General features: G+C 48.1%; 1 protein-coding gene across 2 annotated transcripts in view; it reads left to right on the top strand.

Moving 5' to 3' along the window:
• Positions 1 to 12767, top strand: part of LOC134957106 (uncharacterized) — an 80719-nt gene that overhangs the window by 47263 nt on the left and 20689 nt on the right. For both annotated transcript variants that reach the window (XM_063938842.1, XM_063938841.1), the window contains exon 2: positions 4633 to 5844. In XM_063938842.1, coding sequence (XP_063794912.1) covers positions 4633 to 5844 — 1212 coding nt within the window. The remainder of the gene's footprint in view (positions 1 to 4632; positions 5845 to 12767) is intronic.

Here is a 12767-nt window from a genome sequence, read left to right as displayed (position 1 = left end):
GGGGTACTGCTGTATAAGTCCAGTGGTACTGCCATATAAGTCCAGTGGTACTGCCGTATAAGTCCAGTCCAGTGGTGCAGCCTTATAAGTCCAGGGGTACTGCCGTATAAGTCCAGGGGTACTGCCGTATAAGTCCAGGGATACTGACATATAAGTCCAGTGGTACTGCCGTATAAGTCCAGTCCAAAGGTGCAGTCATATAAGTCCAGTGGTACTGCCATATAATTCCAGTAGAGTGATGCAGCCATATAAGTTCAGGGGTACTGCCGTATAAGTCCAGGGGTATTGCCATATAAGTCCAGTGGTACTGCTGTATAAATCAAGTGGTACTGCTGTATAAGTCCAGTCCAGTGGTGCAGCCATATAAGTTCAGGGCTACTGCCGTATAAGTCCAGTAGAGTGGTGCAGCCATATAAATCCAGGAGTACTGCCATATAAGTCCAGTGGTACTGCCGTATAAGTCCAGTCCAGTGGTGCAGCCATATAAGTTCAGGGGTACTGCCGTATAAGTCCAGTGGGTCTGCCATATAAGTCCAGGGATACTGCCATATAAGTCCAGTCCAGTGGTGCAGCCATATAAGTTCAGGGGTACTGCCATATAAATCCAGTGGTACTGCCGTATAAGTCCAGTCCAGTGGAGCAGCCATATTAGTCATGGGGTACTGGCGTATAAGTCCAGGGGTACTGGCGTATAAGTCAAGTCCAGTGGTGCAGCAGTATAAGTTCAGGGGTACTGCCGTATAAGTCCACCAATATTGTGCGTGCATTACATCTGTGCAAATTCCAGCACGTCCCATGTTTTGCACATACAATAAATTTGGTAGTGCAGAATTTTTTTTAAAAAATGACGGGCGTGCAGGAGATGCTGTCGGTGGCCTGAAAAATTGCGGGACACTTTTGACATTCAGCTACTGCGTGCCGCACACTTGTGTCGCTTTGAAAAGTCATACAGCTACCTCATTGCACCTCTTTTTCTTCTTTGCATGATGTGCTGTTTGGGGCCTAGTTTTTAAAAGTGCCATCCTGTCTGCCACTGCAGTGCCACTCCTAGATGGGCCAGGTGTTAGTGCCGCACACTTCTGTCGCTTAGCTTAGCCATCTACCTCTTTTTCTTCTTTGCATGATTTGCTGTTTGGTGCCTATTTTTTCAATCTGCCATCCTGTCTGACACTTCAGTGCCACACCTAGATGGGCCAGGTGTTTTTGCCGTACACTTGTGTCGCTTAGCTTAGTCACCCAGCAACCTCGGTGCACCTCTTTTTTTTTTTCTTTGCATGATGTGCTCTTTGGGACCTAGTTTTTAAAAGTGCCATTCTGTCTGACACTGCAGTGCCACTCCTAGATGGGCCAGGTGTTTGTGCCGCACACTTGTATCGCTTAGCTTAGTCATCCAGCTACCTCATTGCACCTCTTTTTCTTCTTTGCATGATGTGCTGTTTGGGGCCTAGTTTTTAAAAGTGCCATCCTGTCTGACACTGCAGTGCCACTCCTAGATGGACCAGGTGGTTGTGCCGCACACTTGTGTCGCTTAGCAAAGTCATCCAGCTACCTCGGTGCAACCTTTTGGCTTAAAAACAATATTGTGAGATGTTCAGTGTTCAGAATAGATTGGAAATGAGTGGAAATTAATGTTATTGAGGTTAATAATACCATAGGATCAAAATTACCCGTACACTCTGTGATTTTAGCTGTTATTTTTCAAAAATCATCCAGATCCAAAACCAAAACCCGAAAGGGCGGTTTTGGCAAAACTAATCCAGATCCAAAACACGAGTGGGGATCCGGATCAAAAACCAAAATACAAAACATGAAAAGTGCCCGCCGCACATCTCTATTCAGCACAAATCATAATATTGGCCACCCGTATTGCAGACTTTCACTTGTTTAGTTCGGGAGCCTCTTGGCTGTTCCAGGATAGTAGTCAAGTATGTGATGAGCACATGGCTCTAGTGCACAGTCACTATTACATAGAAAACACCAAACTGAGGGGTGGTATTCATGTGACCGTTGGTCAGCTGATCGACAGTCACATGACCTCCTCCACCAGCCCGACGGGTTACTATCCCGATGGTCGGCATGCCGACCAACAGGGACTATTTCCACTCGTGGGTGTCCACGACACCCATAGAGTGGGAATAGAACCCATGGCGACCGTAGGTCGCCACCGAGCCCGCAGCGTGGCGAGCGCAGCGAGCTCGCAAGAGGCTTGCTGCACACGCCCCTCCCCGCCGGGATCCCGGCGTCGGCATGCTGCCGGGATCCCAGCGTTGGTAAGCTGACCGGCGGTCTCCTGACCACCGGTCAGCAGTACTACACCCCAAACTGAGTTACGTTGGGAACCCTCATGCAGGCGTCGGAAGGGACAATGGGTTTATAATTACATATGATATGACTAAATATGATAAAAGGGATAGAATATCTCAGTGATGAGGGACACTTTGCAGGCCTGGTGCAAGGATTTTAGGCTCCCCAATTGATTAGTCTATAGTCTACACGCAACTTTTCATTTCCTACCAGAGACATCCTTCATTTTAGTGTCACAAGGCATCAGCTGCCTAATGGTAACTGTGGCACTGGGTGCTTAGTATAACACACTACCAGTCTTCCCTAGTGACCACTGCACAGGTATTTAGGCTCAATGCTGGAAGAATCGCATATAGAGACTAAAGATATGACAATAACTAACATAAGGTGCGGACTGCAGATACCAATTTGGTAGACCCCACACATTGCAGATTTATTTGCACAATCATCTGCAAAACAGCAAATTGCCCCAATCGACTGCTGATGATCCACACTACCTTGCTGATATTCTTCAGTGGAGCACACACACCCTATTTTTAAGGCCTCCATACTGTACATCAGAAATCAATTGGGGCAATTTTGGCGTTTTGCAGATGGTTGTGTAAATAAATCTCCATTATAGGGGGCTCACAGATTCAGACCAAAAATCGACTGGAATTGAAAAATCAGGTTTTTCAATATGTTTTATTTCACAGATCAATTGGGTCTATAGATTACTAGTGCAGGGTATCAATAGGCAGATCTGCAGACCATTTCTAGTAAACTGATGAGCCTTTCAAGATTGACAGATCTGTATTTGCTGAAAATAATATGCAAAGCACTGAAAAATATCTGTAATGTATGTGCGCAGATTGGTGGATTGGGGAATCTTAAAATTGGGTGGTGGGGGAATCAGAGAAACTGTGAACTGTTTTTTTATATTGCCGATGTATGGGATCCTTTACATGATTTAGGACCTCTGTACCTCATCCAGTAGCGATAAGGAATTGTACACAATTCAAATGAGGCAGGCTTTTGTGATGACAGCATAGTAACATAGTAACATAGTTTCTGAGGTTGAAAAAAGACAATTTGTCCATCGAGTTCGACCTATTTTTGGTCTCCTACACTGTATTATTTTTAGAACTAATTTAGTATGTTGCTAATAAAGCAGCAATGTGACTGTCTCTTTAAACCTTTAGCAGAGCCATATGCACTCCCTTATAGCTCACCGCCTGCTACGAGAGACGATAGCTAGCACCTAGCACAGAAGACAGGCCCCAGCAGTGAACACAATAAGAAATGCCCGCACGCTAAGTCTGGTGGAGCCTGACAATCGGAATCAGCTACCTCTAGCCAGAGGCATCATTAGGGCAGTACAGACTGCACCCGTGGGAGGGCGACACCAAAATGCCAGCTCCTCAATGACAGGGAGACAGGTACTGCACTGTGACATTATCATGCAGCTCCCGGCTCCTATTACTGAGGAGGAGTCAGCAGTGTAGGGAGTGTCTCTGGCGGCAGGCCAGCATGTCTGAGAATGCAGGGCTCACCCCCAGAGTGATGAAAACTGGGGTGTGTCACAAGGCCACACCCCCTTCACACAGAACCCACGCCCTTTTTGGTTGCACGCATGAATGGTTCTATTTGGCGCAACCTCAATGACACCACAGCTTCTAACCCCTCCCTAAAAATATCTGCTCATACCCCTGCTACACACACAATGTTTGAATCACCACCAAGACTACCTGTTCTACCCGAAAGAGGAGAAGATACAGAACTGCTCACCAGGCCCAAATCCACCTGTGGTCTTAAGATCATCTCTTTGATATCTCTCTCTACAGCATGAAGATAGATAGTAGGAAGATAGGGCCTCCAGGAGAGATTGCAGCTGATGGTAGGATCCCAGTATCTGCAAGCCCTCCTAGAATATCTTGTGACATTTTCCTACCATTGGTAGCAGTTCCAAGGTGGCTCTTCAAGGAATGTGTCAGAGGGGTATGTGTGCCCCCCACCTCTCATAGCCAGGAATGTTGTATTGTATTAGATCTAGCCCATGCCAAGAAAGGTGTCATGCTTAGTACCTGCAGCTAACAATTGACCGATAGTCTATATTGACATTACATATAGCCTTTGTAGTAAGTAGTTCATCATGTATAATAGGTGTTTCTGCCTGTGACAAAGCACATATACACTCCTCTGTTTTAGGTCATTTTCTTTTAATAGTTATACAGAAGCTCTGGCTTTAATTACCCTTACATTAGGTACATTATATACAGTGTAATATCTATATTTTGTTTCTCCAGGAAAGACTCAATACAGTGTAATATCTATATTTTGTTTCTCCAGGACAGACTCAGAGAACATATATCACAGCCTTCATGGAAAACTATGCCGTATCCACAGATACAACGTTCCAGCTGTATCTTGTGACATATAATAAGACAGCCTCAGTCACGGTCACGGTGTCCAATCCGTATTTCAGCAAGATGGTGTTCATTGAGAGGGAAAGCAGTGCACTGGTGAACTTCGACTACACATATATGATCACTGAAAGCCAAGAGACTTCCAAGGCTGTGCTGGTGACATCCGACGTTGACATATCTGTCTTTGCTTTCTATACACATGTCTATTCCGCTGAGGCCATGGCTTGTCTTAGTCTTGAAGACCTGGGAACAGAGTATTACATATCAACTACTGGGCCAAGAACAAACAATCAATTTGCTGTGGCCAACGGCCTAGAAGAAGTTGTCTCAGTGACTGTGACTGTTTCTGGGTCCATCACCTTTAAAGGCATCTCCTACTCCAGTGGAGATTCCTTCTCGTTACAACTTGCATATCAACAAGTCGTTCAGTTTCAAAGTGAAGATGACCTCACAGGCACCAGGGTCTCATCCACAGCCCCAGTAGCTGTGTTTAGTGGCCAAAAATGCTTCTCCGGGATCAACAATGCATGTGATTCCTTGGCCGAGCAGCTACATCCTGTGAAGAACTGGGGGAGCTTTTTTGCTGTATTTCCATTGTTGAACCACAATAAGGATGTCATTAAAATTTTATCTGCAAGTTCAGATACTACAGTGGATATTAATGGTCCTAAGGGGGACACCAACTACAGCCTACAGAAGGGATCCTATATCGAAATTACTGTAGACAAAGGAATGACTATTAAGTCCACCAAACCCATTATGGTAACATACATCTTCCAAGATTTTATACCAGGAGTAGTTACAATGTATGACCCCTTTATCACTAACGTCCCACCCTCATTAGTCACAAGGATGTATTACAGATTTATAACACAGGCAAGATACTACAACTTCCTCCTGATTGTATCCCAGGCATCTGCAGGTGATGGGTTCTACCTGGACCACCGTCAGATCAGTTTGTACAGGGTTTCATCAAAATCTTTCAGTGGATTCCATGCTTGGGAGGTCCCTTTGGGTAAAACTGATGGACAACATGAAATATATCATGAGTCAATGCCTTTTACAATCTACGTTTTTGGAATTGAGTACATTGCTTCCTATGGATACTCAATGGGACAGGAAGCAATATATGCAGGTAATGAAACTTATTTTCTCTTCTGCCCTTATACTGGCACATTTAGGTCAGAATATAATTTGGGCATATGCATTTGGGCATAAATAGATCAATATTTATTAAAAATATAAATAGTTGTCTTATAAGGGGTATACAATTAGGGTGAGGTTTTGCCCGCAAAAAAATCTTGTGGACCTCGTGCTCACTTAATGCTACAGACCTGGCACTGCTTGCATCCACACTGCTACCCACTATGCAGATACAGTCTCCGGCTGGTGAGCTGTATACCACCACACTCCAGACAAGGGGCCTGATTCAGGGATTTTCTGGCCTCTCTGCAGCAGATGTGGTGGCCGGCTTGTGCGAGACCATAGGTCACACAGCCAGCTGACTGCGTAAGAGATGATCCAATACTGCCTCACAGTATGCAGTTCTGATCAGTTATGCACCAGGAGGTGTGACGCCCCCGGCAGCATTACCATATTAGCTCTATCGCTACTATTTTTATGTAAGCAGCAGTGATGGCAACTCAGTCCACGTCTGAATCATGCCCAAGCTCCACTCCATGATCAGTCCATATAATTGTAAGTATGGATGTGCTACAACTGCTATCAATACACCATCTCACTGTGATGTTATTGCATTAGATATTTGAAGACACTCCTTACTTGACAGTGGCGGAACTTGTGATTGGTGGGCCCAGGTGTAAAAATATGCCTTGGGTCCCCTTTCTTCCACCCCACTCAAATTCATAATATACCACATGGCAGTGGGTGACAGAGATAGGCAGTGGGTGACTGGGAAAGGGTGACAATGAGAAGCAAATGGTGACAGGCCAAAGCAGTGGGTTACAGGTAGAAGGTGTTAGGGAGAGGCACAGTGCGATAAGAGAGAAGGTGACGGGAGATAGTAATTCTGGGGAGAGGCAGTGGGTGACAGACAGAGGGTTAGACAGTTGGTGATGGGTAGAGGCAGAAGGTAACTTTGAGAGTGGGAGACGGAGAGGCAGTGGGTGACAGGCAGAGGGTGAAGCAGTTGTTGATGGAGAGAGGCAGGGGGTAACTGGGAGAGTGGGAGACGGAGAGGCTGTGGGTGACAAGGAGTGGCAGAGGGTGACAGGAGAGGGTGACGGGGAGAGGCAGTGAGTGATGAGGAGAAGTGGGGTGATGGGAGAGGGTGACATGGAGAGGCAGGGTGATGGGAAGACTCATTGGGTGACAAGAGAGGGTGATGGGGAGAGGTGGGGTGATGGCGAAACGCAGTGGGTGATGGAAAAGCGTGATGGAGAGTGACAGGAGTGGGCGACAGGCAGTGGATGACGGGGAGAAGTGGGATGTCAAGTGAGAGTAAGGGGAGAGACGAGATGGGAGAGGGTGACGTGGAGAGGCTAGGTGACAAGGAGACTCAGTGGGTGATAGGAGAGGGTGACAGGGAGAGCTGGGGTGACAGGAGAGGGTGATGGGCAGAAGTGGGGTAAACGGAGAGGGTCAGGGGACAGACAGGGTTATAGGAAAGGGCAGTGGGTAGAGGCTGAGTGATGAGGAGACTCAGTGCATGACAGGAGAAGGTGATGGGTAGGGGGCACTGGATCACTGGAGAGGGTGACAGGGAGAGGCACTGGGTGATCAGGATAGTCAGAATAACAGGAGAGGGTGATGGGTAGGGGCAGTGGGTGATGCCATAGAGTATATATATTCCAGTCTAGTGGCTTGCTGAGCTGTCTGACTATTGAGACTCTGTGATTATATGGCGCTGCAGCAGCACTTGCCACTTGTCTAGTGTCCCATTTATCTTTTTTTCCTACCTGGCATGGATATAATGGTCTGCTGCTGCACGTGGAACCGATTACCCAAACAGTCTGCTCCTCCTCTACTTGGCGCTAGGGACGGTCACGTGACGTCAGATCACTGGCGCCCAGAAAGAGCCGCTTAGTGATGGAATAAATGGGAGGAGCTGAGGGGAGAGTGGAGAACAGACCCTCCTCTCTGGCTCGGTATCTGTTCACATGGTCGACCATGTTATGGTCGACAGTCATTAGGTCGCCCACTATTGGTCGACATTGACATAGTCGACATGGACACATGGTCGACACATGAAAGGTCGACATGAGTTTTTTTAACTTTTTTTTCTTTTGGGGAACTTTTCCATACTTCACGATCCGCGTGGACTACGATTGGAACGGTAATCTGTGCCGAGCGAAGCGGTAGCGGAGCGAAGGCACCATACCCGAAGCATGGCGAGTGAAGCGAGCCATGCGAGGGGACGCGGTGCACTAATTGGGGTTCCCAGTCACTTTACGCAAAAAACGACACCAAAAAAGTTAAAAAACTCACGTCGACCTTTTCATGTGTCGACCTTTCATGTGTCGACCATGTGTCCATGTCGACCATGTCAATGTCGACCAATAGTGGCCGACCTAATGACTATCGACCATAACATGGTCGACCATTCATACCGGAACCCTCTGGCTCTCCCTGGTCCCCGGACTGTAGATAGCAATGTGGGTAGGTGCACCGGTTAATGGCGGCATATGAGTCAGTGTAACTCATTATAATGCCGCTGGCTGTAGGCCCCTTCACCGCGGTGGGCCTCAGTGAATGCACCGCACCAGTTACACCACTGATACATGATATGAAAGCCTGAAACTTAAATGACTGTCCCTAGGACCATGGGGAATGCTGGGAAGTGGGTGTCCTCCACTGTATAGAATGTATATAGGTTCTCATTCCGAGTTGATCGCTCGCTGCAGATTTTCGCAGCACAGCGATCAGGCTAAAATCTGCATTTCTGCGCATGCGCATGGGCCGCAGTGCGCACGCGCGAAGTACTTTTACAACAAACAAAGCAGTTTTACACAGGGCTTAGTGACGCATTGTAGAGTGATTGACATGAATTGGGGTATCTGGGTGGTAACTCACCATTTTCCGGGAGTGTGCTAAAAAACGCAGGCGTGCCAGAAGAAAATGCAGGTGTGCCAGGGGAAATGGGGGAGTGGCTGGCCAAAACGAAGGGCGTGTATGTGACGTCAAATCAGGAACCAAACAGTCTGCAGTGATCGCAATCTAGGAGTAGGTCTGGAGCTACTCAGAAACTGCAGGAAAAGATTTTCGAGCAACTCTGCTAAACTTTCGTTAGCAATTCTGCTAAGCTAAGATACACTCCCAGAGGGTGGCGGCCTAGCGTTTGCACTGCTGCTAAAAGCAGCTAGCGAGCGAATAACTCGGAATGAGGGCCATAGTAAAGTCTGTAATGGGTGAATACAGAAGCACAGCAGTTTTTACGCATGCTTCAGTGTTCTTATGAACAGGTAAACAAGCAACACAGTCACTGGTTCAGCATTTGGGCTGCTCATAATATGAAGGCATTTGCTGGTGTGTGGGGTGGTATTCAGTATGTCGACTGTTGGGAAACCGGCGCTCAGTATACCGGCGCCGGAATTCCGACACCCGGCATACCGACGCCTATTCTCCCTCTTGGGGGACAACGACCACCCTGTCGGGAGAATAAATACTGTGGATCGCGTAGCGTGCCACCGTGCCCGCAAGGGGCTCATTTGCGCTCACCCAGCTTTCAGTATGCCGGCGGTCGGGATTCCAGCACAGGTATGCTGGCCAGCGGGAACCCAGCCACCGGCATACCATACTACACCCGCTGGTGTGCATAATAGGGCCATTTCTACCAGCGTACGAGCTGTGCAATCACCCAGGAAGCCCGCTGCGTTACCTGCTGTCTACTATTACCTGCTCCCCCTTCTTCCACCCATAGTACTCTGCTCTCTGGACATAGTTTTGCAAAATGACGCTGTTGCATCGTGACGTCACAAAGGGAGTGCGCTGTTGCAGAGAGGGGTGCCGCCAAGGAGTCTGACTATAAAACACATGGGGAGTCGGATTTTCAGTCCGCTCTGACATTTATAAAACAGATCAGTTGTAGTTTTATATTTTTGCTTACCCCTGAGTTTCTGCAATGTTCTGGAATGTGTTGCCTTGCCTGCATTACTTTGTAATGAAACCTTGGGATGAATTCCACTGTGTTTTGAAAATGTTTCGTTTTCCAGCAAGATGCAACAAAATTGTGGCTTTTACAATAAATATTTTTTTTTCATTATGGGGGCTTAATATAGTGCAGGGAGCATTACTGTGTGGGCATAATATGGTGCAGGTGGCATTACTGTGTGGGGTATATTATGGTGCAGGGGGCATAATATGGTGCAAGGGGCATTACTATGTGAGGCTCAGTGGCGTGCAGTGAGGTCAGTGGCTGGTGAGGCACTACAGCCATAATGTCCACCGAATCTGCCGATGACCCCTACCGCCGCCGGGTAAATGCCCGCTACTGACCCTGAGTCGATGCCCTGTGCTACCGCCAATGGCTTACAAACTCACCCACCATCAACTGACCCAGCCCTCCGCCACTAATTTGCATCTCAGTCCGATGCCGCCAATGCCCGCTGCCTGCCTGCTCATCATACTTGTGATATATTGTACTTTTTAAAAAAAAAAAAAAATAGTGTTTGGGACTGGGAAGGGAGTGGGAGGAGGACATGAATGCAATTTTGTTGTCCAGGGCTTCCATTAACTTAATGGAAAAGGGTCTGAATGGGTTAAAAAAAAATGCGTGAGGTCCCACCTCCTAAGTATAACCAGATTTGGGCTCTTTCAGCCGGTCCTGGTTGTTTAAATACTGGGGGAAAATTGGACAGGGGATCCCCCGTATTTAGACAACCAGCACCGGGCTCTTAGTCCGGTCCTGGTTCCAAAAAATACGGGGGATAAAAGACGTAGGGGTCCCCCGTATTTTTGAAACCAGCACCGGGCTCCACCAGCCAGGGACATAATGCCACAGCCGGGGGACACATTTACGTTGGTCCCTGCGGCCGTGGCATTACCCCCCCCAACTAGTCACCCCTGGCCGGGGTTCCCTGGAGGTGTGGGGACCACTTAAATGAAGGGGTGTCCCCCCCCTCCAGGCACCCAAGGGCCAGGGGTGAAGCCCGAGACTGTCCCCAGCACCCCTGGGCAGTGGGTGCCAGGCTGATAGCCATAAGTGTGTAAAAAAAAGAGTATTATTTTATGTTGTGGAACTACAAGGTCCAGCAAGCCTCCCCCGCTTGCTGGTACTTGGAGAACCTCAAGTACCAGCATGCGGGGAAATAACGGGCCCACTGGTACCTGTAGTTTTGCAACAACAAAAAATACCCAAATAAAAACACAACTCGCACACCGTGACAGTAAAAGTTTATTAAAAACACACTTACACACTCACACATACTTACCTATATCCCACGCCGGTCACGTCCACTTGTCCAGTAGAATCCAATAGGAACCAGGCACCTGGAACAAGAAGAGAGAGAGAGATGTCCCGGCCTCGCTCACAGACAGCTCCCGGCCCGTTGCCTGGCAACACAAGTCACAGTGCCGCAGGCAGGAAGGAGGCTGCAGCGGCTGGAGGCGGAGGGCCAGGAGGAGAGGTGAGCACTCTACGGGGACAAGACAAAACAAACATAGAAGTTTGAGAACTCACCCCTCACTCCTGCTTCAGGCTCGTTGCTCCAACGCCAGTCACAGCCGCCGGGTCCTGCTGCCTCTTCCCCCTCCAGCGTCGTGTTGGTGATTGGACAGCGGATCCAGCACTGGATCCGCTGCCCAATCACAGGTGCCTCGCTGACATGGGGGTGGTGTCCCTGTCAGCGAGGCACTTGTTTCAGTGCCGCTTTCCAGCTTTATTTCAATGGGCTTATACAGCCCAGTGCTTGGTCCCGCTCTGCCCCGTTCCCATTATCCACGGGAGGCACTGCTATCAGTGCCTCCCAAGTCCCAACGTCATTAAAATGCATCAAATTATTAGAATTAAATAAAGAAGATACTTATGACACAGACTATGTGTCATAAGTATCTTCTTTGTATGATTTTACTAATTAATCACAGGGGAGGCACTGCCTCCCCTGCCTCCCCTGACTGCACGTCCCTGGTGAGGCTTACTATGGTGGAATTTTTTTTTCTGTGGTGGCCGAGGTCTGTTGGTGCACGGTCAAAAACCGGGGTGTAAGGCAGTTTTTCCTGCGAAGCCACACTCATTGTAGTGAGGCCATTCCCCCTTTTTTAATGTCTATGGGGGGGATGCATTTTAGAATGTCTATGAGGGGGGCACATTTTGTTACTGTTCGCACTGGGAGCCAAATTGTCTAAAAACAGCCCTGTGCACAGTGGCGTAACTAGGAATTTTTCTCCCCCAAGCCAAAACATTCTCTGGCGCCCCCCCCCATAATTGGTACTAGTAAAGAGATGAGTCTGAGCTCACGAACGGGCACTTCATTTAACAGACACGCCGCTGCCGCCGGAGCCCCAGAAGGGACACAAAGGAGAGGCGAGCTATGCCCTCCGTGTCCCTCCTTCCCAAAACAGAATCAGTGGCGGTGGCTAGGGCGCCCCGCAGCCCTGTGCGCCTTCAAGCGATCGGAGTGGCTGCGGACCCCTAGTTACGCCACTGCCTGTGCATAGTAATCTGCCATACAGTACCATCCTGCCATGCCATTCCAACAATGGCAGCCTATCAGATTGTAGCTGTCTTTTAACTAGAACCTAATTGGTTGCTTTGGGAAACCTCCACTAGTCCTCTTTGGTTGGATAAATGTCTACAGTATGTCTGAGAATAGCTAGTTACATATCTGAGAGACCAGATAAATGAGTAATCCATCACCATAACAGAAACAGAGTAATATCTGGGAACGGCAAATGGACCAGCCAAACATGTTACATTAAAAGCTCTGCAAACAAAATTAATTTGGCTTAATTGGGTATAGCACAAGGGGGAAAAACAAGACATTGTTTTGGGATGTGGTTAGCATCCCAACGGACTGGTTCACACACAGTAGCACAACCCTCTTCACATTACACCACATGTTGTGCCCCTGATTCAACATTACACCACATACTAATTTCCCT

This window comes from Pseudophryne corroboree, chromosome 9, assembly GCF_028390025.1.
Source record: "Pseudophryne corroboree isolate aPseCor3 chromosome 9, aPseCor3.hap2, whole genome shotgun sequence".
NCBI classification, from domain to species: Eukaryota; Metazoa; Chordata; class Amphibia; order Anura; family Myobatrachidae; genus Pseudophryne; species Pseudophryne corroboree.
The sequence above is the reverse complement of the archived record's forward strand: the minus strand, read 5'-3'. Positions and strand labels throughout refer to the sequence as shown.